Source organism: Mugil cephalus, chromosome 1 (assembly GCF_022458985.1).
Source record: "Mugil cephalus isolate CIBA_MC_2020 chromosome 1, CIBA_Mcephalus_1.1, whole genome shotgun sequence".
Taxonomy (NCBI): domain Eukaryota; kingdom Metazoa; phylum Chordata; class Actinopteri; order Mugiliformes; family Mugilidae; genus Mugil; species Mugil cephalus.
The window spans coordinates 46,234,737-46,256,647 of NC_061770.1; the positions used below are offsets into that span (position 1 = coordinate 46,234,737).

General features: G+C 43.1%; 2 protein-coding genes across 2 annotated transcripts; one reads left to right on the forward strand and one right to left on the reverse strand.

Annotated features, from left to right (window-relative positions):
* The first annotated feature begins 345 nt into the window (after window positions 1-345).
* si:dkey-19b23.7 lies at window positions 346-4,195 on the forward strand. Its single transcript, XM_047597741.1, has 8 exons — window positions 346-597; window positions 862-933; window positions 1,017-1,088; window positions 1,201-1,403; window positions 1,669-1,732; window positions 1,828-1,993; window positions 2,221-2,418; window positions 2,623-4,195. Exons 1-8 carry the CDS (start codon window positions 583-585, stop codon window positions 2,745-2,747), a joined length of 915 nt encoding a protein of 304 aa, XP_047453697.1. The 5' UTR covers window positions 346-582; the 3' UTR covers window positions 2,748-4,195.
* On the reverse strand, window positions 3,294-7,873 carry si:dkey-19b23.8. The gene is made up of 3 exons (XM_047597754.1): window positions 7,604-7,873; window positions 5,161-5,895; window positions 3,294-4,992 (listed from the first exon to the last, which is right to left on the reverse strand). Exons 1-3 carry the CDS (start codon window positions 7,617-7,619, stop codon window positions 4,907-4,909), a joined length of 837 nt encoding a protein of 278 aa, XP_047453710.1. The 5' UTR covers window positions 7,620-7,873; the 3' UTR covers window positions 3,294-4,906.
* Between the last annotated feature and the right edge of the window lie 14,038 nt (window positions 7,874-21,911).

The window sequence follows — 21,911 nt, forward strand, 5'->3', positions numbered from 1 at the left end:
TATCTTTAGCAAATACAACAGAGGCAAACATCTAGCCTGACTAGAAAAAGTCTAAATTTCGTTATTACATCATGTTTGTTTTCTAAATACGAAAATTAAATGCAAGACGTGTTACATAAAGTTAGCTACTTCAGTCAGTCCAGTCAACAAAACACTGTAAGCTAACACTCTCCTTAGCAAATCTTAATTTTTAGAGCACAGGTAAAAAAATTAAAAAAAGGGGCACACATTTTCTCATCTAGAAAATGAACAAACGATTCTACTTTTAAAACTGAGGTATCCTTTTTTAACCTATATTTTATGGACCAGAGGTATAGCTTCATTATGAAGCTAACACCTGGGCTGCAGTTCGTCAACATGTCCGCTAGGGGCTGCACATCCCCGGTAATCAAACCACATTCATGCTGCTATACAGTGGATACGGCAAAAGGCGACACCCGAGGAGAGCCGCTCATCTCTTTGTGCACCGTCGTTGCAGTTCAGCCATAAAAGAGGTTGCACTTGCACGAGTGTTTGTCCAGCATGCAGTAGCATAACACGCCATGGTCGCCTGTGAGGGTGTCATCTGCAATTCGGTACAAGATGAGCAGTGCTAGTGTAAGTACTCCTTTAATGAGAGAGGTCGGATCATGTTTTTAGAACTGCCTTTAACGCAATGTTTACTCTTAGCTGTCTATCCGTGCTGTTTAATATAAAGAATAAAGTCGTTATTAATGATGGAGATGCAGGATGCTGAGGGGAGGCGTTGCGTGTGTTGCTAGGATACAGCTGGGAGGGTGCTGATGTGCTGAGCGGCCTTTAAATCTCTTATATGTGCTGTGGGTCTGTTGCCTAATATTCGCCCTGTCTGTGTTTTGATAGAAGAGGGAGAGGGAGCAGAAGAGGAAACTGCAGCACTTTCTGAGTGACCTGGCTTTACTTGGATCGTTGCAGGTTTGGCTGCACACACAGATGACGAGGAGATGTCCAACTAAGCTCATCAGACTAACAAAAAAACCTATTGTTTCCCCTCACAGGGGTTTAAATACTTCCAGCCGTGGCTGAGGGGGAAAGAGGAGCTGCTGCTGACAGTCGTCAACGAGGATCTGGTCAGTTTCTCCAGGCAATGTGTTTTGATTATGTGTGAGAAAGCAAACACATTTTCCATAAACACTCTCGCGCGCACTCTCCTTCCCTCTCGTGTCCCATCCCGCCTCGCAGGGCTGGCGCTCCCCGGGCTTCGCCGTGTCCCGGGCCTCCTCTCGCTCGTCCACCAGCAGCTGCAACAGCAGCGATGTCTCTCCCAGCAGCAGCTCTCCGAGCCTGGCCAGCCGGAGCAGCTCCCCCCTGCCCGGGGAGCCTCCGGGCCCACGAGACTCTCAGCAGTCGCAGGCACATACCAGGACCCAGCCGCAGACTGTCAGGTGATTGATGCAGCCACGCGTGTGTGGCTGTGTGGGTACTGTAACTGTAACTAGTGTCTAGTTTTAGGATCGCATATTGATTGAAATCCATTAGTGCATCAAGGCCTTCACTGATGCAGATGAGGTCATTATTGACATCGTCTAAATGGTAAACTGCTGTCATGATATACTGCATTTAACTTTTGTATGTGTTTAACTACTGCATAAAACTGATAGATAAACTGGCCAAAAAGATCTTAAAAAATGTTTCTTTCTGTATTGATAGGGAGCCCAGCACAGAGGAGCACCTCCTCCCAGCATCTCCCAGCGAGAGAGAGATAGCAGTACCTGTAAGTGCCCTCAGTTCAGGTCGCGCACAGCCACCTCGGCCCTCCTTCTATCATTAACTCGCTCACTCAGTCACGCCAGCCTCGTCCCCCAACAGGAGGTGAACTGCACTCTGTTCCTGCTGGCCGGTTACGTCAAGTACGGGCGTCCCTACGCCTGGATACGCTCCAACCACGAGCGCCTGGTCAACATCGGCGGCACCGACTCGATGGTCAAGGACACGCCCATGAAACTCAAGTCCATCTCAGACTGGCAGACACGAGGTATGGAAACAATGCGCGGAATCCCAGCAGTGTTGGAAGTTAGCGTTCAATTATTACACCATTTTCCATGAGCTAAATCAGATGCAGATGTCTTTGCTCTAGTTAAAATTTAGGTTTGTGGAGAAAAAAGAAAAAAGCTGCCCCTGGACAGTAATAATAATAGTAATGATAAATAATTCTTCTTCTGCAGAGGTTCAATAAATATGCTGTTTCTTTTGTTTGTGCAGGAATTCGCGTGTGGGATGTTGTTAGTGAGCTGGTGTGCCTGTGCACGGTTCCCTCTCCCTCCAACCCGTTCGCCCTGGACATGCGCTACATCAAAAGTCTTCCCCTCCCCGAGCGCTTCCTCGTCACAGGGGCCCTTCTCAACTTCCTGGAGTTGTACGTGGTTTATGGGAACCGGGACGAGCTTCACTATGACAAAGGTGGGACGTTTTAGAGTGCGGCATTTCTGGTAAATCATTGGATATTAATACATTTCAACTGTTATTACAGCCAGCAGGTGGTGCTGTTTAGCTACATTACAAAGGCACCAGGTCTACACTGCCCCACTTAAATAATGCATAGCTACAGCAGATCATAATTTTAAAGTGAATTAATTTGTCGACGATATCGTTTTCTCTTTTCAGTGGTAGAGGAAGTGAAGCCTCTGAGGCGTCTCCACGTCCAGTCCCTGCTGGAGTTACAGAGACTCAGAGCCAGCCCCAGGTCGGCCAGCAGCCCCACGCTGCAGCACTTGCCTGGAAAAGAGTAACTGTTAACAATTCATTCATGATCAAAGATAAAACCACCTGGATGCACTTTTAAGAGAAAAAAAAAACATATTTAAATGAGCCCAATTTCAAACGGATCGTGTTTATGTAATGAACTCCGAGTGTCCTCAAACACCACGTTTGAAAAAAAAAAAAAAAAGCTCCGTCACAGCTAATTTAGGTACGGCGTGTGCAAACCCCATTCGTTTCAAGGCTGCGCTGTCCTGGATACTGGAAGGTAGTCACGCGTACGAGGGCTTTTCGAAACGTGAAAACACAGGAGAAATAACCCTGGGAAACGAATCACATGACCGAGGTTTAAAAATCCCAGGGCCTCTCCGAACGTCTTGCCCTGCCACCCCCCAAAACCTTCAATCTCTCAACTCCCACACGCACACACACACAGCAGAAGACAAGAATTCTGCGTTCTCCCGGCCAAATATAACATCTTAAAAAAAAAGTCCAAGCATCCAAGCCTGGAAACCGAATCATTAATCAGACGTTTAAGCAGGTCATATATCTGGACAACATATACAGACACGAAGAAATGCAGTATAAAAAAGTTTTAATATTCCATAAAATACATACTTAATTAAATATGTACAAATAACGTAAAACTGTACATTGATAAAATACACCTTAAAGCAGGCACGGTGACCCCCTTTTCTGAGATGAGGGTTGATGCCGTTTGTAATTGAAAAGATACATCGAGTACAAAATGATAAAAATAACCGACTAGTGGCACATCAGTTAAAAAAATTACACCTTTTTAAAAAAAAAAGTAATATTTCTAGCTTAGTTTTGGTCATAAAACACTACATGAGAAGACAATGGTAGCTTCAAGGGTGCACCACTAATCCTCGAGGTTCTCGTCTGTAAACCTTCGATAGGACTCATGAGATCTCGTTATGCAATACAGCACATACCAATGCCTATCTCTTTAAAACCGATTTAAGTAGTAAGGGCACCTCGTTTGGCTTTGCCGGCGCGAAAAACGTAAAGAGCGTCCTGTGGCGTTTGCCGACGAAAGCTGCTCTGCGCGCGAAGTCGGGGGCGGACTCGGGGAAGCATTTGGGTCTTTTTAGAAACACTCTCAAATTCCCTGCAATTGGAATGCAGGTGCATGGCCAGGCATTCCTCACAGAGGCTCCATCCACACAGGAACACAGTGTTCCCAGTGTTCGTGCACAAACACACCCGCGAGTCATGGTTCAGTGTTTTTTTCTACGTAGATGCAAATAATTTATCACTGTGGACGGTTAGGATCTGGGGTTGTTTTTGGGTTTGTTTGTTTTTTTTCAGTTTTTAGCAGGACGTTGCCGTGCGAAGCACTTTGTTAACTTTGCAAGTTCTTCTCCGGTCTATCTTTAGTTTTATAATGCAGGTGCTGGGCCTATCATACATTTTATGGCAACTTATGACCTCTTAAAATGATAAAATGTGCAATTCCTTGAGCAGGACATAATACAAGTACTAATTATACCGGGAAAAAAAGTGCTCCTGAGATTACAAAGCTTAAGTAAGTAACTGCGTTTATGAGCATTTTATATGATGTGCCGGCATTTTCCCTCTTCGTCTTGAATTTGTCCATCCAATACCAAAGGAGAGGACAGAGACAACCTTGCTAATGTCACAGGGTAATAAAACAAAATCATCACGACCTGTTCCGAATGTCCGTTAAATAAAAATCAACGTTCAAAAAGTCCAGACTTTCAGCGTCTTTTTCCAGTTTTGCCTGTGTCGGTCTCTTTCCAACAGACTAAACTCTATTGTGGCTTCAGTGTCAAGCAGAGCACCTCAGCAAACCAACCAAAAAGAGGAATGGACATCCAGTCCTCACGTGGAATTACAGTCGGCGTTGAACAAAGGAATCTGTCAACTCCTTCTTCCTTTCGGACGCCGCTCTTGGGCAACTTCGCCGCGTCAAAATCCCTCAAGTCCATGCGCTCACTGAGTATGGCAAACATCCTCTCACAGCGGCCCTCACACGTCCAAATACGGACTTTCCCCACTTCCCAGTTGTGTCCCTTTTGTCCTTCCTTATGTTTTGCAATCAGTCACTCCCTCCCTCCCTTCTTTCCTTCATCCAGTGCTTCATTCACCCTTGAGGTTGTCATCAGGTTGATGCGGTCCCCCCGTTTGAAGTGTCAAAGCGTGGGGATCAGTTCCAGCTGTCGGAGGCAGACCCTCTCCTGGTGATGGCTCTGAGGGGGCTGCGTGACACAGAGCCCCTCTTCTTCCAGCGAACTGAAAAGAAAAGGGACAGTCGGTGAGGTCAGCTGAACTGGAAAGGGAACGCCAGCTAGCGGTGGTAGTTTATCAACCCTAACTCTTTCCCGTACAAAGTTAATCTTTCCTGACAAATGAAGGGCGCTATGGGCCTATTCTACCCAACAAAACCCAAACAAATCTCACCTTTTCCCAGGCTGGCAGGCAGCGTGGAACTCTTCGCATTGGCGGGAGAGTTGGACGAGTCCTCTACACGCTTTCCCTTCCCCTCTCCTGGCGGCAGCGTGGCCGAGCCGTCCTGCTGCCAGTCGGTCAGCGCCCGCTGGAAGGAATGGGCCAGGCACGCGGTCATGTCTCGAGCCCGCTCCGCCCGGCTGCACCAGAACACCCTGCACTGCAGCTGCTGCCCCTGATGCTTGCAGATGTACAGGAAAACGTTGGGCCGGCTGGCGTCCGCGGCGCAGTACGCGATGTCCTGCAGGTACGTCTTGGTGAGCTGCCGACCTGTGCTCAGCTCCTTGACCTCCACGTATCTCGGGCGCACCACCAGGGCGTGGTCTTTGCTCAGCTTCTTCCCGTTGGCGATGCCCTCCAGCAAGTGCGTGATGGCGTCCTGGGCCTGCTCTCGATCCAGAGAGAAGATTTTCTCCGTGCCCAGGTAGTGGACTTTAAATAAAGGGTCGCCATGGGACAGGGACTCCGTGCGGTCGCGGCGGAAGCGACGCCGTAACGCGGCGGGAGAGTTTTTAAGGGTCTGCATGAGGTGGAAAGTGCCGAGGGACATGGTGTGCTTCAGGCTTGGTTTGGGGCAAATCTTGGCTGAGGTGCGACTCCCCGAGGTCAGCTGGTCCTCTTCAGAACCTCTCCCGGTCTTCCAGCTTCCTTCTGTAGATGGAGCGGAGTTGCATCCACTGCTTTTATCTGAAATGAGGCGGAAAAAGAAGGTGACGTTAGTGGATCCATTCCAAAGGCGCATAAAGGGAAACATGCTCACACTTTGTTCAGTTAACCAAGGTGACATAGTGGCCCGGAAATGGATTTTTATCAACGTCACTTCGATGTGGTTCGACACGGTGTATGACATGACAAATAAAACATGCAAGTCAGCACAGCTTGTAGAAAACCAAAAAGGCCACCAAACAGGATTGTGACGCATTCAGTGTCAAATATTCATTCACCGCAGACTCCAGCCTTTAAATATTTACAGGCAGGGTTGAGCTTGTGTTCCTGTCCTCAAAGATACAGTACAAACCACAAGCACAGCTGGAAGCACGCCAACATAAATGAAGAGCAACGCAAAAGTGACACTGAGGCAATCTCAACTCCTGCCGTGCATTAACAAACAACTCTCACATCACTGGACTCTTAGTCAACTTTCAGACTGGACTCTCAAAGTTCTGTGACCTTGCTAACTCGAGAATTATGTAAGTGCATCTGGCCTCCCTTTGTCTCCCATCCTACAAACTCCTACAGAACTGCCTGTTCTCCATTGTGTTCATCTTTATATTTTTTCCTCTTTCTCTTTTCTTGGCCATTCTTTCAACATCCTAGCTCCCTCCTCAGAAGTGAGTCGAGCAGAGAACCACCGACTGTTCTGAAGGAGATGGCCATTGTTAGTCGAGCCCCTGCGCAGGAAACAGCTTTGCATTCCCTCCCCTAAATATTTCTCCTGCAAACAATAGCATGCTTCTGTGAGTATGTCACATCAAAAAAAAAAGAAAAAAGAAAAAAGAACGAAAGATGCACGTTGACCTCAAGCCTGGGTTGACCCAAAAGAGTTGCAAAATATGAGGTCCGACTGCCATATGCAAAAAGACCAGACCCCAACTTTCACTTTGACACCTTTTTATAAACCCAGCTCCTTCGGGGCTCTGGTTTACAGTGTCACGTGTACGAAATCAGCAATCAAACACAGAAGTAATCTGCATCCAGGAACGTTGTGTGTCCTTGTCTGATTAAACAGCCATCCTTGTGTTTACTGACACAGCAAAAGGGCTGTCACGTACGGTTAATCCTGTTGCAGAGCCTTTTGAAATGGGCAGAACATTTCTGCAAATATTTACCTTACACTGTTGTTTTAAAGAACAGCTTGCCATCTTGACATATTCTTGGGAAAAACCTTGCTCAAAATATGTGGCAGAAGGACACACACACACACTACCTTCATTTAAACCTCCACTAAACATTCTTTTAAATATATTTTATCTGATTAAGTTACTGGTCCTGCATTTTCTAGATCTTTTATGTGATTGTACATGACACGGTCTCTAAGATTAAAAGCTCACATTTTACGTTCACGCCGATTTAAAAAAATAAAGCCTGGCGATGATATAATAACAGTCACAAGTATGCAGTGGGTGATAGAATCTCGGGAAAAAGAGAGAAAACTTTAAAAACACGGACTTTACAACGCAGTTTCGCGAGACAAGAAATGATGCCCTCAAAAACTCAAGACGAAACAACACAAGGCAACATATTTCTCAATGAATGTCCTATAAGGACTATATACAGATAGATTTTTTTTAATTATTTTTTTACGTTTTAAAGTTCTTAGTAGTAGTAGTAGCAGTAATAGTAGTAGTAGTAGTAGTAGTAGTAGTAGTTGTAGTTGTACTACTGTCTGTCTTACCTGGCCACAGTTTCATGCAAACGATGTCCTCGTGCGCCTCAGGTAAACCGTAGCGTCCCGTGATCTTTTTATTTTGAATTTTGTGTGTTTTTCACACACACACAAAAAAGAAACACCGAACAGGTGGAAATCCGCTGCCAAACTTTACATTCACAGAAAACCGTCCGAGTGCCAGTGTCTCCTCTTTGCGCTACGGGCTCCTCAGACTGAAAGCGGCAGCGTGCGGAGGGCGTGCGGTGAGTTTTGCGGACGGAGTGAATCACGGCGCCGCCGCGACGACCGTTTTAAACGGCGTAGGCGCGACCCCGTCACACGCGTGAACGAGCACATGCGTCGGCGTGAGCGGCGAGGAGGCTGGTTAGTGAGAGAGAGGTCTGCAGAGCTAAAGGGATGATTTACAAAAGAAAAATCATTTACTCTACCTGACAGGATGAATAACAGTCAGCCGGTCTTTGTTTCTCTTACTGGTATTCATATTATAAAGAATTTCATGACTTATGTATTATTACTGTATACATATTTACACAGATTTATCAATTAATCCTCCTAGAAGGTGGTAAAAAAAAACATTGCTTGACAGTGTTTATCTTCAAGTTTATGAAATACTTACACACATTTAGATGCTTTAATGTGTCTCATTTTGCACACGTTTATTCATTTATTAGTTTTAGTGATGAATAATATAAAGATGTGAAGTTCTCAACAATTGGAGCAGTAGTTATAAAAACACAAAATAAAACAGATTATTTTATTCAAGTACACTGGGTTGATCTGATTATTTTAGGACATTTAGGAATTTAGCACATTTAGAAACTAAACAAAGCATTTGCCTCATAGGAACCAACCAATACTTAAATTTACTTAAATTATTTATTAGTTGTCAGTTGAGTTTATTTGGTTTCACTTTTCCCTAGATTTACTTTTTTTCCAAATTATTTTGAAGTGTACACAAGTTTGTTGAATTTGCAGTTTACAGTTTATGAGCTCAAACCACCAGCTCATTCATATTATTGCATTTTAAATTACCTGTTCACCAGTTAGTTAGTTACCTGTGCATATATTCACAAACATGGGCAGTTTTTGACATGAAGAATCACACAATGCTGTGAGAACTCGCTCCTCCAACTGTAAGTTTCACATTTCTCTGTTTAAGCCCATGTGCCGCGCCATACTGAGGAAACATCTGAAACCCACTACCTTTCATTACCATCGCATTGCGTCACAGCCTGTCTCTAATGGGGATCGTTGGCCTCACTGGTTCAGATCTGCTTCAAATGTTTACTCTGCGGGTATTTTGAACAGTGGCACAGGAAAAACTTTAAACGATTCCATGTGTGTATGCGTCTGTATGTGTGTGTGGCTGGGCGTTCCTGGCGTGGGGAAACAGTAGGGCCCCTGTTTCTTCTGGGTTTGGCCCAACAACAGTTAAGTTCTAGACGTCACACTCGCCTCAATGCTTTGCAGGGCACACTGGAACTATTCTTGGGGCACCGGTGACATAATGGACGATCTCAGACAGCCTACGTATGTCACAACGGTCAGCAAGAACAGACTCAGCATCCAAACTGTGGCATAGGCAGGGCTGCAGCTGCAGTTCTTGGGGCGTGTGAGAACATGCAGAGGCTTGTTGTACTCGAGGTACAGTCTATTTACCGTTATAATCAAGGGATCCATTCAGTGATTGCGAACGTAGAATGAGGTCTTCAATTGCCCACTTGATTGGTATCGCTAGTAGGGGTCAAAGCACAGAGAAATGCTGGATGCTTTTGTAGGTCCAGGTTTCATTAAATCATGCATAATTTGGCATTCCCATTAGCCACAGATGTAGGCTGAGGACTGATTAGCTAATGTTAGCATGCTAAACCAAATTAGGGTGGCGTGACAATGAACAATGTAGCGTCCTCTCTTGTAAGCGAGGATAAGTTTGACCTTAGCTGCCTGTTGCCTTACAACCTTGTGCTCGATGTGCGTTACTGATGTCATTGCTGGCGTGTCAGCATGACATCTGCATTAGCTTCAAGTGGCGCTGTGGCATCACATAGCATTAGTGCTAGTTTGGCGGTAGACCCTTAAAACTAAGACTTGGTACATCGTTAGCTACGTTTTTGCCTGATTGTCTTAGCTTCACCCCTGCTGCAGAAAAGACTGGACAAAAAAACTCTGCATATTTTTGGAAAGCTAGTTTTAGCATGTAGCCATTGTCTTCATGGTACACTCCTGAAGTGATTCTCATTCCGATTCAAGTTAGTCAGCATTTAGATCTTGTGTGGCATAATCACATAGGGGCTTGGAACTGTTGCAGTACTGCATCTTTGTAACTGCCATGTTGGATGAATTTCCTGAATCCTTCACACTGTGCTAACAGTGGCTAACACAAACAGACACCAAGGGAGTACCATAAACTGGCTTTTAGTCCTGTTAATATTCCTGCAGCAGAACATATAGAGCTAATCATTTACATTAAATCTAAATCCACAATAGTCAAAAGGCAAAGTCTGATAAGATAAGCCCCATTATCATCAGTGGGCCTAGCAGCCACAGACACACCCAATTGTTCAGGAACTAATTGGCAGCTATTAATTCAAATACTCTGACTGCTGCTTGTGACTGAAACTAACAAATTAGCAACCCTCTAAGGAGATAATTACAAGTCATTGTGGGGAAAAACAAAGACAATCTGTGGCCACAGCGAGTAGGATGTAGGCAGACCAAGAAAAGTACACTTATTAACAAAACAGCTCCTTGAATGGTGAAAGTCAACACTACTCCAGTATTCAGACACTCACATGTCACGTGTTCCTGTACCTTTAAAAAGACAGGTGACTAGCTGAGGAAGGCAAAACACTTGATAAGATTAGTTTTGAACTCAGGTTAAAAATAGATGATAACCAGCCCACACCGGAAGGCTATTTCATGTCCAGTGAATCAAAGGCTCAAAATTAAGCGCTTTGTTCCAAGAAACAGGTTTTCTGAGTTGTGTGGAAGAAATAATTAGAAGAGGTGTCATCATGCTTGTTGTGACCTCTGTCCTTGTTGTGATATGGTGTCTTGAGAACAGGGATGTAACCCTTCTATTGTTGGAAACATAGCAAACAGAAATTTTAGGAAGTAAAATGGCACTATATAAGCCTACACCTATTCAGAGTACATGTGTTTTACAGTACTTCTCTTTTTAAAATGCTCTAAATCAAACGTTGGCATTTACTGATGTGTATCAGGAGCATTTAGGTTCGACTGCAATGAGGGCAGCATTCCAGTTTGCTAACTCTATTAAAGCAAACAACACTTTCCAGTCTGCTCATCCAGTTGCTATTGCGACCAGCGCTGCAAAAACAATGCTGTGAACTTTTACCTTCATGTGATCTGTCAGAGAGGATGATCAACACTCTGGTTTACCATCTGATCCGGACCAAAATAGCTCCACATCTACCAGATGGATTGACATTAAATCTTCTGCTCACATTCAGCAGAGGATCTGTCTCTTTGATGAGTTTTCCTCTGCAAGCAGGTTTTGACATTGTTAGTTTCCTGGTAAAATTCATCAACACCTGCTGGATAATCAAATGGTTCCCATTGATAAATTATGATTGCTTTATTGGAGGTCCAATGTATAAGATTTAGGGCAATCTGTTAGCGGAAATTGAATTTGGCATGTGCAGTAACTTATTATATCAGTGTATCCATTGAGTTTTCATTAGCTCAGGCTGGGTCCTTCATGTCTACTTAAGGACATAGTCCTTTTCCATGGAGTCCAGCCATGTTGTACCGTCATGTGACCCAGAACAGTCAAACCAAACACAGGGCCTGCCAGCTTTTTACATTTAAGTGGTACCCACAGTCAGCTGCCATACGTGCTTTGAAAAGGAGAAGCATTCTGCTGGCTCCAGCCTGCATACCACTAAATCCTACACACCGGCCATTTTTAACTTTTTATCAAATACCATCACTAGGTCAAAGTATTCAATCGGAGAGGGATCAAATACCTGCAAAACTAGGAAGTAGACTCCAGAAGTCCTGATTAGGAAATGTCAACACGCTAACTTGCCACACTATCATGGTGACGGGTCAAATGACAAGATGCTCAGTATTAGCAACGCTCGCTAGCACAGTAACATTTGTATCTAACACTACCTTAATAAAAGCCCACAATTAGTGGGACAACACATCTGCATGATTTTAGTTATGTAAAATAAACCCTCATTGAGTTATTAGTCCTATTAAGTTGTTTTAGGATTCGACTTAAAAATCTTCTAAATCATTGTACGTGTTTTAATGTTCACATTTCTATTTAATGCTGACACACATGGTATCTTAGTCTGTTGCTGTCGCTGCCTATTTTAACAATAAGTTTACTCATGTGTGCTTTCGTAACCTAACCTGCCCACAAACCTACCAGTTTGAGTTGCCATTTACTTGAGCTGCACCAACGCTTACGCCATACATGTTATTTTAGAGGAGAGTTCACCTGTTAAGAGGAAGTTGGATGAGGATGACTGACATAAGAATTTATGGGTCCCTCTGTTATGGAATAATTATTAGTGAGAACAGGGTGAAAGGTGGAGCTTCTTCGGCTATGTGTGTCATGACGAGTGTCCTGTATTACCAGTATCAAGTGAAATCTCATAATCAGAGCAAAGGTGCGTTGCGTAACTTGTCTGTCAGTCCTGAGATGTTGTCTATGTTGAGTATTTTAAGGATGGCATGTGCCATGTGCCCGATCACAGTGCAGACCTCACTGACCTACTGAGTTCAAATAATTCAGGATGTTGGTTTGCCCGTGAAACAGTAGGAGAGTTCTGTTTGTTTCCATGCCTTCTTGGGTCCGACCCAATCAAGCAACAAAAGCTGCTCTTCCAGTCAAAGGGGTCGATTTAATCCACTCTCTCTTGTCACACCTCCCAGAACAAGCACAACAGGCCTCTGGTTTCATAGAAGGAAATGGCTCACTTTCTCAAAAGAGAAGTTGTTGGTGGGGTTTCATTGTATATGCTGGCCTCATAGTCGGGTCTTCCTGTTATTTTAATAAATTCAAAGGAATCAGTCTCGGGAAATGACTTAAGGAGAATGAAAAGAAATGGGTGGTTTCAGTAGTTGATAGCTTGGAGAGTGAAGTGTGGAGTGTGACATGGTTACTCTGGTTGTTACGGTACACACTTAAAAGCCTCCTCGGTTGCGGAGAAATCACATTTCTTTGGCTGCAGCCCAAGATTTAAGGCTTCGCTACAGTAATGCTTCAACGGAGAGGTGATTTCCTCAGGATGTTCCTCAGCTCATGTGTTTCGGTGTTTTTGGAGTTAAGATATGCTACGTGCACATCCCAAGCTGCAGGTTTTTGTGGAAATACAGGATCTTTGCGGGTCTGACGTACAGTCATTTGCTTGTTTGGTGTTTGTGGTCTGTGAACATAGCAGGGTATTTGCAAGGCAAACACTACTGAGTCAACAGATGATTAAAAACGTCACATTCTTCAGTCAAAGTGTTTGATCTTCATTGTTTTTAAGACACACTTATGGAATTACAGTGCGGTTAAGCACTCACATAAATCCTCAAAGATAATGTAGCATGTCTGTTGGTCTGTCTGCCATCCCAAAATATCCATCAGTATATCTGTTTTATATCTTTCTAAAACTTGTATTTACTGGCTCTAAAGGCTTCTACAGACAATCGTGGTTCCTAGGCGACAAACCATAATGCTATGTGATATTCCTTGATTTTCCGAAATCGTGTAAGGGCCAGACATAAGATTAGACAAAATAAACCTTAAATTTAAGCCCAATCAAACAGCAAAATGGCTGAAATAGTTAAGCCAACACAGTCTTTTTTAAAGACTTATCTTTACAGCAGAAACAAACATAGTACAAGGAAGAATAAGGCAATACCAAGACGGTGACAGCCAGAGCCTCCACTGAGCTTCAGTCCATGATGCTAATTAGCATGACAAGTCTTAACAAATGTTGTGACAATGAACCTGGTAACCTGGACGGTAGGCCTATTGATAATCATCAGCATGTTAGCTCCGCTGATGTGAGCATATTTGCATGCTAATATTAACAGTTCACTGAGTACAGCCTCGGATGGCTGCTAGCTTAGCTGTAGACTCTAAGTTTTGTTGTATTTATGTAGCGTTGCTTCCTTGCATGGAAAAGACCCGGCTCCAGTTTTACTTCCCTTAAGGCTACGCTATCAGCTACAACAAACAAAGTGGGACAAATTTAGACAGCTTATATTTAATAAGTACTTTACATTTAAGGAAGTGCTCACATGTGAGCAAATATGCTGAACAACTTAACATGTGGAGAGACGACCCAAGGCTAGGAATAGTTTTAAAATTCTTCCAGAACTATTAATGTTTACAGTAGCGACAGGTTTACACGTAATTAGCTGTTGTCTGTAAACTGTGCTGACCTCACTCTTGACTTGACTGAAGGCTAATAATGTGACAGGGCAGATGCCTTTTCACTAATCCAGAATTACAAAGGGAACCTGGGGGGTTTAAAGAGGTGTTATCAGTGGAAAAGAAATATGATCCTCTTATATAAAACAGTTTTGTTTGAGTTGTGAGTGAATACAATAATTCATGCCAGACTGATAGCAGTACAGATTTGATGCTTGCCAGTACCTTACCAAAAGTGAACCCCTGCAGATGGAATTACAACCCATCTGACAGCATTTAACTGGACACCTTTATGGAGATGTGCCAGAATGATAAAACTCATTCTTTTACTTACAGGAAGCCTGGGTTTCTATCTGTCTTTTCCCGAAAACCTACCTGCCAGCCCATTGTTTAATTTTCAACTTCATGTCCCACTCAGCCAGCGTCGCATGGTGAGCAAGTGACCCGACCTTCACAACAATCATGTGACTAAGACTGTCTGAGTCCACCACCCCCCCCACCTCCCATGACTAAAAAAATACAGAAAACAAAAAGCAACATCTGCCAGCCGACTGCTCCGACAAACAACTGGCTTCAGATGTCCTAATAAGGCATGTTAATGGCCTCGTGCGGCGCAGAAGGAATGACACGGTGTCTGCTTTTTTCTCCTACAGTTATCTTTACATGGGGATTGCGTCAGTCTGTAGATGAGCTAATTTCCCTTTTTTTCCCCCCCTTATGTCAGTCTGAACAGACTGGTGTGGTTTAATCATGAGTAGGACAGACAAAGGGGGGATGGGTTTGTCTGGGGGGAATTCCTTAAATCACAAATCTCATCTTAATGTCACTCTGACTTTCTTGACAGGAGAGCAATTTTTTTCTCACATAAAACTCTATACCCAAGATTACCACTTATGTAACACTCTTGTTTTGGACTCTCTTGTGGCTTCTTTATCCCCAGAGTGAGCTGTTCTTGATAAGCAGAATAAAAGGAGACTTGAATAGCTCTTATCACAGTACTTTCCCTCGCACTGGGCATTGCTTTGTATTTAGGTACAGGCACACTGATGTGGCAGAGGTACTAATTATGGAGGGCGCTCACTTTAAAAGCAAAATAATGTCCAAAAATGGAAGTTATGGAGCATGGAGGAGCCAGGGGAGGAAGGTTTCAGCTGTCGCTCCTCTTGTGTTTTGACTATATATATATATTTTTTTGAGCCTCATTTAGCTTGTTTTAGAAACTGATGAATGTGGTGTTGACTGCTTTGTAGTGGAAATGCTCTCAAGCTCAGGGACCAATCAGAGTCTAGTCTAAACAGGAAGAGGAGGCTGCTTCCTGTACAGGCCTGAAGGAGCTGCCGTTATGACTGTAGCGAATCTGAATTGAGTGTACAGGGACAACTAATCTAAAGCAGCCAAAGAAACAATAGCTTAGATAAAAAAAAAAAAAAAAAAAAAAGCTGATGGCCTGAAACACTGATTTCAGGCCACACTGATGCTTCTGAACTTCAAGTGCTGGCTCACAGAGAGAAAACATGGTAACACTTCTAGGTTTTATTATATAGAGCGTTGGTGCAGAATTGACATTAGAAATCCCTTTGACATTAAAGAACGACCGACAATGAAGACCTATTGAGACGCTGCCTCACATGACTTGTCTCAGTTCCAAAAAGTTGCCCTTGAACGCAGGGTAAACACCACGGCCAACGTTCTGCTGGCACATTCTGTACGTTTCGAGAATGCATGAAGGGAAATAACTCTCCATACGAGCAGGTGGCACTACATGTGTCATTCAGGAAGAGCTAGTGTTAGCCGGATGGCTTGGCTAACAACAAACAACTTTGCTGTTGTTGTGTTCACTTCACATTAGCATTTCAAATTCAAAATCTAACTATTTTAATGTTTTAATTGTCAATTTGGTATATTTTCACAACATACAGAACAATTGAAAAAATACGTTTCTCTTTCACCTTAAAATAACCTACACGTTCCAACATCAATTCAATGTGCTGAACTGGGGGAGAGGTCAGGCTACTGCCAATGGTGCACGATTCACTGGTGTACACACACTCATTGATGTCTGATGCTGGCCAATGGCCTAACTGTTGCTTCAGTGCAGTTTGAATGAAATTCCTGCTTGTGGTTTGGCTTGCGATGTACATATTATACAGTGATATATATTTAGATGTAAAGGAACACTTTATTCTCCAACGGTCAACAGGCCTTTTCCTCTCAGTGCTAGCAGACATCAGGCTTGTTCTTCTATATTTGTACAGCAGGCCTCTTAGATCATGATTAAACTACGAACTTGCAACAGCGTGTGTTTAAATGTTTGCATTTCTCTGAGAATGCCAGTACCATTAACTCAGGAGCTTATTCGGCGGTTTCAGTGACGCTAACAGGAGTTGGCTGCGTAGCTTTTTTCCAAACGGACCTTTGCAGAGCCGGCACACTGGATTCCATCGTTTCTTTCTTTGCTCAGAGGTGCTAATAATGTCAGTGTTATATAAGGAGAAGTCTTTTCATTAGTTGTAATTCATTGGGAGTGACACAGACTTGGAGGCACTGCATTGAGTTTGAGAACTGCATTCATCACTCTGAGTCACTTCCTGTCATGTTCTGTTAGAGCCACTAAAAAATAAAACATCTGGCTGTCAGTTCAGTTCATTTATCAGGAAAAAAAAAAATGTATTATCCTCAAACTACAATAAATAAGACGTTGTAAAAAGGTATAACCCAAATACTGTTAAATTATTACACATTTTCCTTTTTTTAAAAAACAAAACAAAACAAAACAAAAAACTGCATTTCCAGGAACCAATCTTATCTGGAATTCCTTTCTCAGATGCAAAAGATCACCAATGAAACCACACAAATGATAAAATCAGGAATTTAGAGTTTGCTTAACACTTTAAACACTCTTACAACGTTAGAACTGTGAACATTAAGACAATGAAAATGGAGAAAGACATAACTGGAAATGTTCTGTTTTGAACATGTGCAAAATGAATAGATACGTTTCCATTTCCTGCACCGTTCTGTTCGTGACCTATTGAACTGAGTCTGTGTCTACTGTGGGAGTATCCTGTCCTCCTCCTTACCACGAGCACGATTTGTGGAAGTGAAAGGAGCCTCCAGTTTACAGTCATCGTGTGAAAAATTTTATGTATCACACCCTCTTGATGATCCATTATGAAATTTGGTCCAGCCCCTGTTTTTGTACTGGTCAAGCTTGTATTTCCCATTTTTGTTCATTTTTCGTGTTTGACCTGTTGCTCATTCGTTTGTAATTATGAACTCATCCACATTTTAACGGTCTTGCTTGTGTTCCACATGCTGTATGCTATATTTACTGTGGTTACTTTTATTTTTAAAAATTATCTTCGCATGCTACAAATGACTGTTTTTAGTCTTGACATTGTTCCCAATTGGGGAGTGTACCTATGTTCCCTGGGTCCCTAACCCTGTCCCTAACGCTAACCCTTTTTTAGGGTCCTGTGTTCCCCAGTCACATACAAAGCGGGAACATAGGACCCGGGCAACATAGGGATGATCCCTCTCAATTGCATAAATAATAGCATAAAGCATAACATAAAGGATGGAGACAGAAACTGCTAGCTTGGTTGTATGCAAGATAACAAATCATAAAAAAGCAAGTGAAATCTGCTGCTGGGTGGATTTTGTTACCTTAAGGGGGAGCTAAGCTAGCTGTTTCCTCTGTTTCCGGGTAATAATGCTAGGCTAGGCCAGCTACTGGCTAGGGGTTCATATTGAATGGAAAAACACGAGCGGTCTGTAAGAAGTAAGTTCAGAGATAACCACATGTTCCCCTAGACAACCAGACCCTATAGACCCTTGTACATTTACTGGATTATTTGGCGGTAAAACATACTAAACCTTTGGAGTTGGCTCTGGCATCTGACAACTGGTGGACAAAACATGTCATCTCCATTGGCATGTTCGTCACCACTCCACTTTTCCAGCATTTTCTGCCCTGCACAAATGTAATAGCCCCCGCTTTGCCTCCAATTGAGTGAAAAGGTACTGATGGCTCAGCAACAGCAAAGACACATTGTATGATTTCATCTACCATTCACACCACATGGACGTACATGTAGCAATGTCTGGGAATGTGCACATGTGGCACTCTGAAAAGACAGTGATTCAGCCATGTAGTACATACCAAAGAAAGCCTTCACGCCGAAAGGCTGGATTGTAAGGCATCAACCTGCCCCCATGGTGCTCCTGAACGCATCATCGTGAGATCACACTGTCACTCATGACTCAGTCAAGGTAAATGAGTAGCGTGCTTGTACCCTACTACTACAGATGTCAGAATACTGAAGGTTATCGCTTCCTCTGCAGCGATGATATGATGTCAGAATTACGCTCTACCTGCACACCGAGCACAATTCTTCACAAGAGTCTTTTTCTTCAGGTCTTTGTAGCGTTTATGGCCTTGTGAGAGGCCCCACTCTTTCTTAATCACAGCCCACTGAGTAATATCGTCTACAATGTTGCTGCCTCTAGCTGCCCATGAGTCCTCTAGTGCGTCTGTAAAAACTGTCAGGGGTGTTGCATGCACGTCATCAGCCGAGCCAGAGAGGCCGCTGATGAAAACGGTGGCAATGCTCTGGCTTTTTCTGCTTGCGCCGTATGAAAGGCCCATTAGTCAGTCTTAAAGAGCCACACACCGCCTCACCAGAGCTATTAATAGGCACACAGACTGTCTTACTTTTTTTCCAGGAGAAAGCTGGCTACAGAGCATTCGAAGCCAGCTCCACAAAATCCCCCTTTCCCTGCGCACTTCCTCCCCACCCTGCACTCTGCAGAAAGCCATGTACTGTGACGAATCTCGCGCAACATTTATTTTTAGCCCCGAGCTGCCACAATCTCCTATTTATACGGCAACCCTTATGCAGAACAAACACTCAACTTTCAGAAGAAAGTGAGGTAGATGTTAAGATGTTAGCACACCGAACTCCATGTAGGTTAAAAAAGATAATGAAAGCCTAGGACCCTCTGTGGGATGTCAGACTGCTGAATCATTCAGATTTTACACATGGTGAAACCAGCAGTCTTCATGTTGTCTGGTTTCGATGAGAATCATTACGCTACACTTTAACCAAAGGATCACACAGACAAGATTAGCACAGACAAAATGAGCTTCAACGCATGGCTTTGTGAAGAGGAGAGTCAAAAGGAGGTTCAGAATCTACATCTGAGAAATTATTTTGGGCTGGCTTTTAAGTTTTTTTTTTTTTTGCTGATCATTAATGTTATTTGACCAGTTTTACTCAAGAAAAACTTGAGTAGAGAGAAAAACTGAAAGACAATTTTCTTTTAAGCATAATTTTATCGATAACAATTCAAGAGGTTTCATTGGTATATGAGGAAACGATTTATTGCTTGACCACAAACATCGCTATTCAGCTTTATAATGTGAGGCACACAACGTAGTTTGGAGTTAAAATCAAACACAAGATGCTGCTTCTTGTGTTACTCACAGAGTAAAGCGAATTAAATTTTAGGCTATTATTTCCCCTAAACAAATGGCAATGTAGCCATTATACACTGTAACTCCTTAAAAACATTAATATACTTAAAGCTGGAGCCGAACGTTAGAGTCAGGCCCTTGTCTGATCAGTCTTAATGATGCTAATTGAGCTAATAAATGGCAGATAAATATCTCAGCAACATTTGCATGGTGGTGCACCATTGCCTATTATTTTACTAGAAACCAGCATTGACTGATTTGCCAAATATGGAGAGTACAGCTCGGTGCGCTGGAGATGGAGAACCTTACAGCAACTTAGAGTATATGGTGGAGCATACGGTGGAGAAAAGGAAGGCAAGGAAAAATCCATGGAAAGTTTCTGACGCTCCAAATAGAAAAACCTGGTGTTCAGCAGACGGATCAAAATAGAAGCAATTGATGGCAAGGACAAACATGAATTAACAATGCTGAAAGAGGAGAAGGGACTGAGATGTCACCGTACTGCTCTTTCTAAAATATTTATGGACTACGTAGCTTTAACGTTTACCCTTACTAAATAATTAACTGTGGCCTTAGAATGTCTTAGTATTATTTTTTAAAACCACTTCTCAACACCAGCATGGGACTGTCCAGAGTTTATAGGCTTCACATCATCATCACATCAACATGTTTCTGTGATTACGCTAACGTCCAGTAGAGGGAGCAAAACATTATGCGCCGTAGCTTTAAAAAATATTAAACTATTCATTATGTTAAATTCTCTGGTTTTAGGGAGATTATTGAATTAGATCTCTGTGATTAGCTGGAAAGTAAACTACTAAATTAAAATCTCTGAAATAAATACTCCAATAATACATTTATGGATTAATATTTGTGTGTTGAAATTCCAATACACGCCATAAAATAACAGAAAGTGTTAAAGGGCTTATGCCCTTTGGGTTTGGGTGAGGTCTGCTAACACGAGTGATGTGGCTCATCGTTTAGCGGCTGGTGCCAAAGAATGAAGTCATGGACTTGGTATTTTCATAAACCCGCTTCTCTTTTTATGAGCAGTTTCACTCTTGTGTGCTGGGAATGTGGGAAATCCATGTGACAGGCTGCCACGAAGAAAGACGTGACTTTCCAACACCCATGAGTTCTGTAATGCTCAGTCACTTAATATATCCCATCCATCTTGCATCAGTTATATTCAGATGTAAACTGTTTCTCTTTGACTGATGAGAAACGGTTTACATCTTTCTTTCACCAAGGCGTTCTCAGTTCCTCTAACTTAGCGGTCCGGACGTCAGGGAGCTCTTCAGCTTGTGTGAAACGGTATGAAAATCATGAGCTCATCCTCACTTCTGGCGCTGGAGTTCACATTTTGATGACATATCCACAATGTGCGTCATTTGAACCAAATATAACCTCTCCAGCACACCTTGTGTTAAATTCTTTTTGTAAGTTTGATTCTGTGAGAAAAAAAGCTTGATAAAACTTTTGGAGTGTGATAAAAAACAAAAAACACCCACACAGTCATAGAAGCCAGCGTGATGTATCGACTTGAACAAAAGTCAGCTTGTGTTTGGCTACACGGACGCAGTGTTAAATATGATTACAGAAATTACAGCTGGACAACCACATGGTTGTTTAATACGTCTGAGCCTATGACGAAGAGGATGAATATGCTGTGGTTCAAGTCAAAAGTAAAACACCCAGGGATAAAAATAACGGCTGAGAGAGCAAAGTCTCAAACCCAGCTGCGCCCTCTAGAGCCTAAAATGTTTATTGCACCTAACAAAAAAAAGCTGCAGCGAGAGATCACAACGTCAACCGAGACCAGTTAACATCAGCAAAGGGGGGATTGCAATCAGATGATACTAAATAAGAACAAATTACTCCGGCCTTTTTTTTTCTTGAGCCTCAGGTCCGGGAGCAACCGTGCATCAATCACTCAATCAATCAGACTTTATTTGTACTGCACTTTTCATATAAAATGCAGCACAACGTGCTTTATACAATAATCCCACCTGCACCCCAACCCCTGCCCGACACAGACACACACACATACCACTTATTTCTAGGTAGCGTCGGGCCAGATGGCACAAAGCGAACATAGCTGAGGTTGTATGGGCTTTATCAATCAAACACGTGCAAAGAACTGACTGAATGAAGAAGTTGTGTTGTGCAGCCTGTCACTGGTAAGGCTACAGGAAACAAGCATAGTTGAACACATTGGGAATCAATAAGAGTTTTTTTTTTATGTTTTTAACCCTGGAGACTCCCCAGAGGACTAACGTGGATCACGCAGGAAGATAAACAGCACTCAACGAGGCACTTGTCAATAAAATAAAGCATTAGCAGACGAGAGGAGCCTTTTAAAAGAAGACGTCTCGCGAGCGGCGCGAGAGGCTCGTTCCCCCCCAGTGACCTCCACCCTGGAGAGGGCGCTCCCTCCT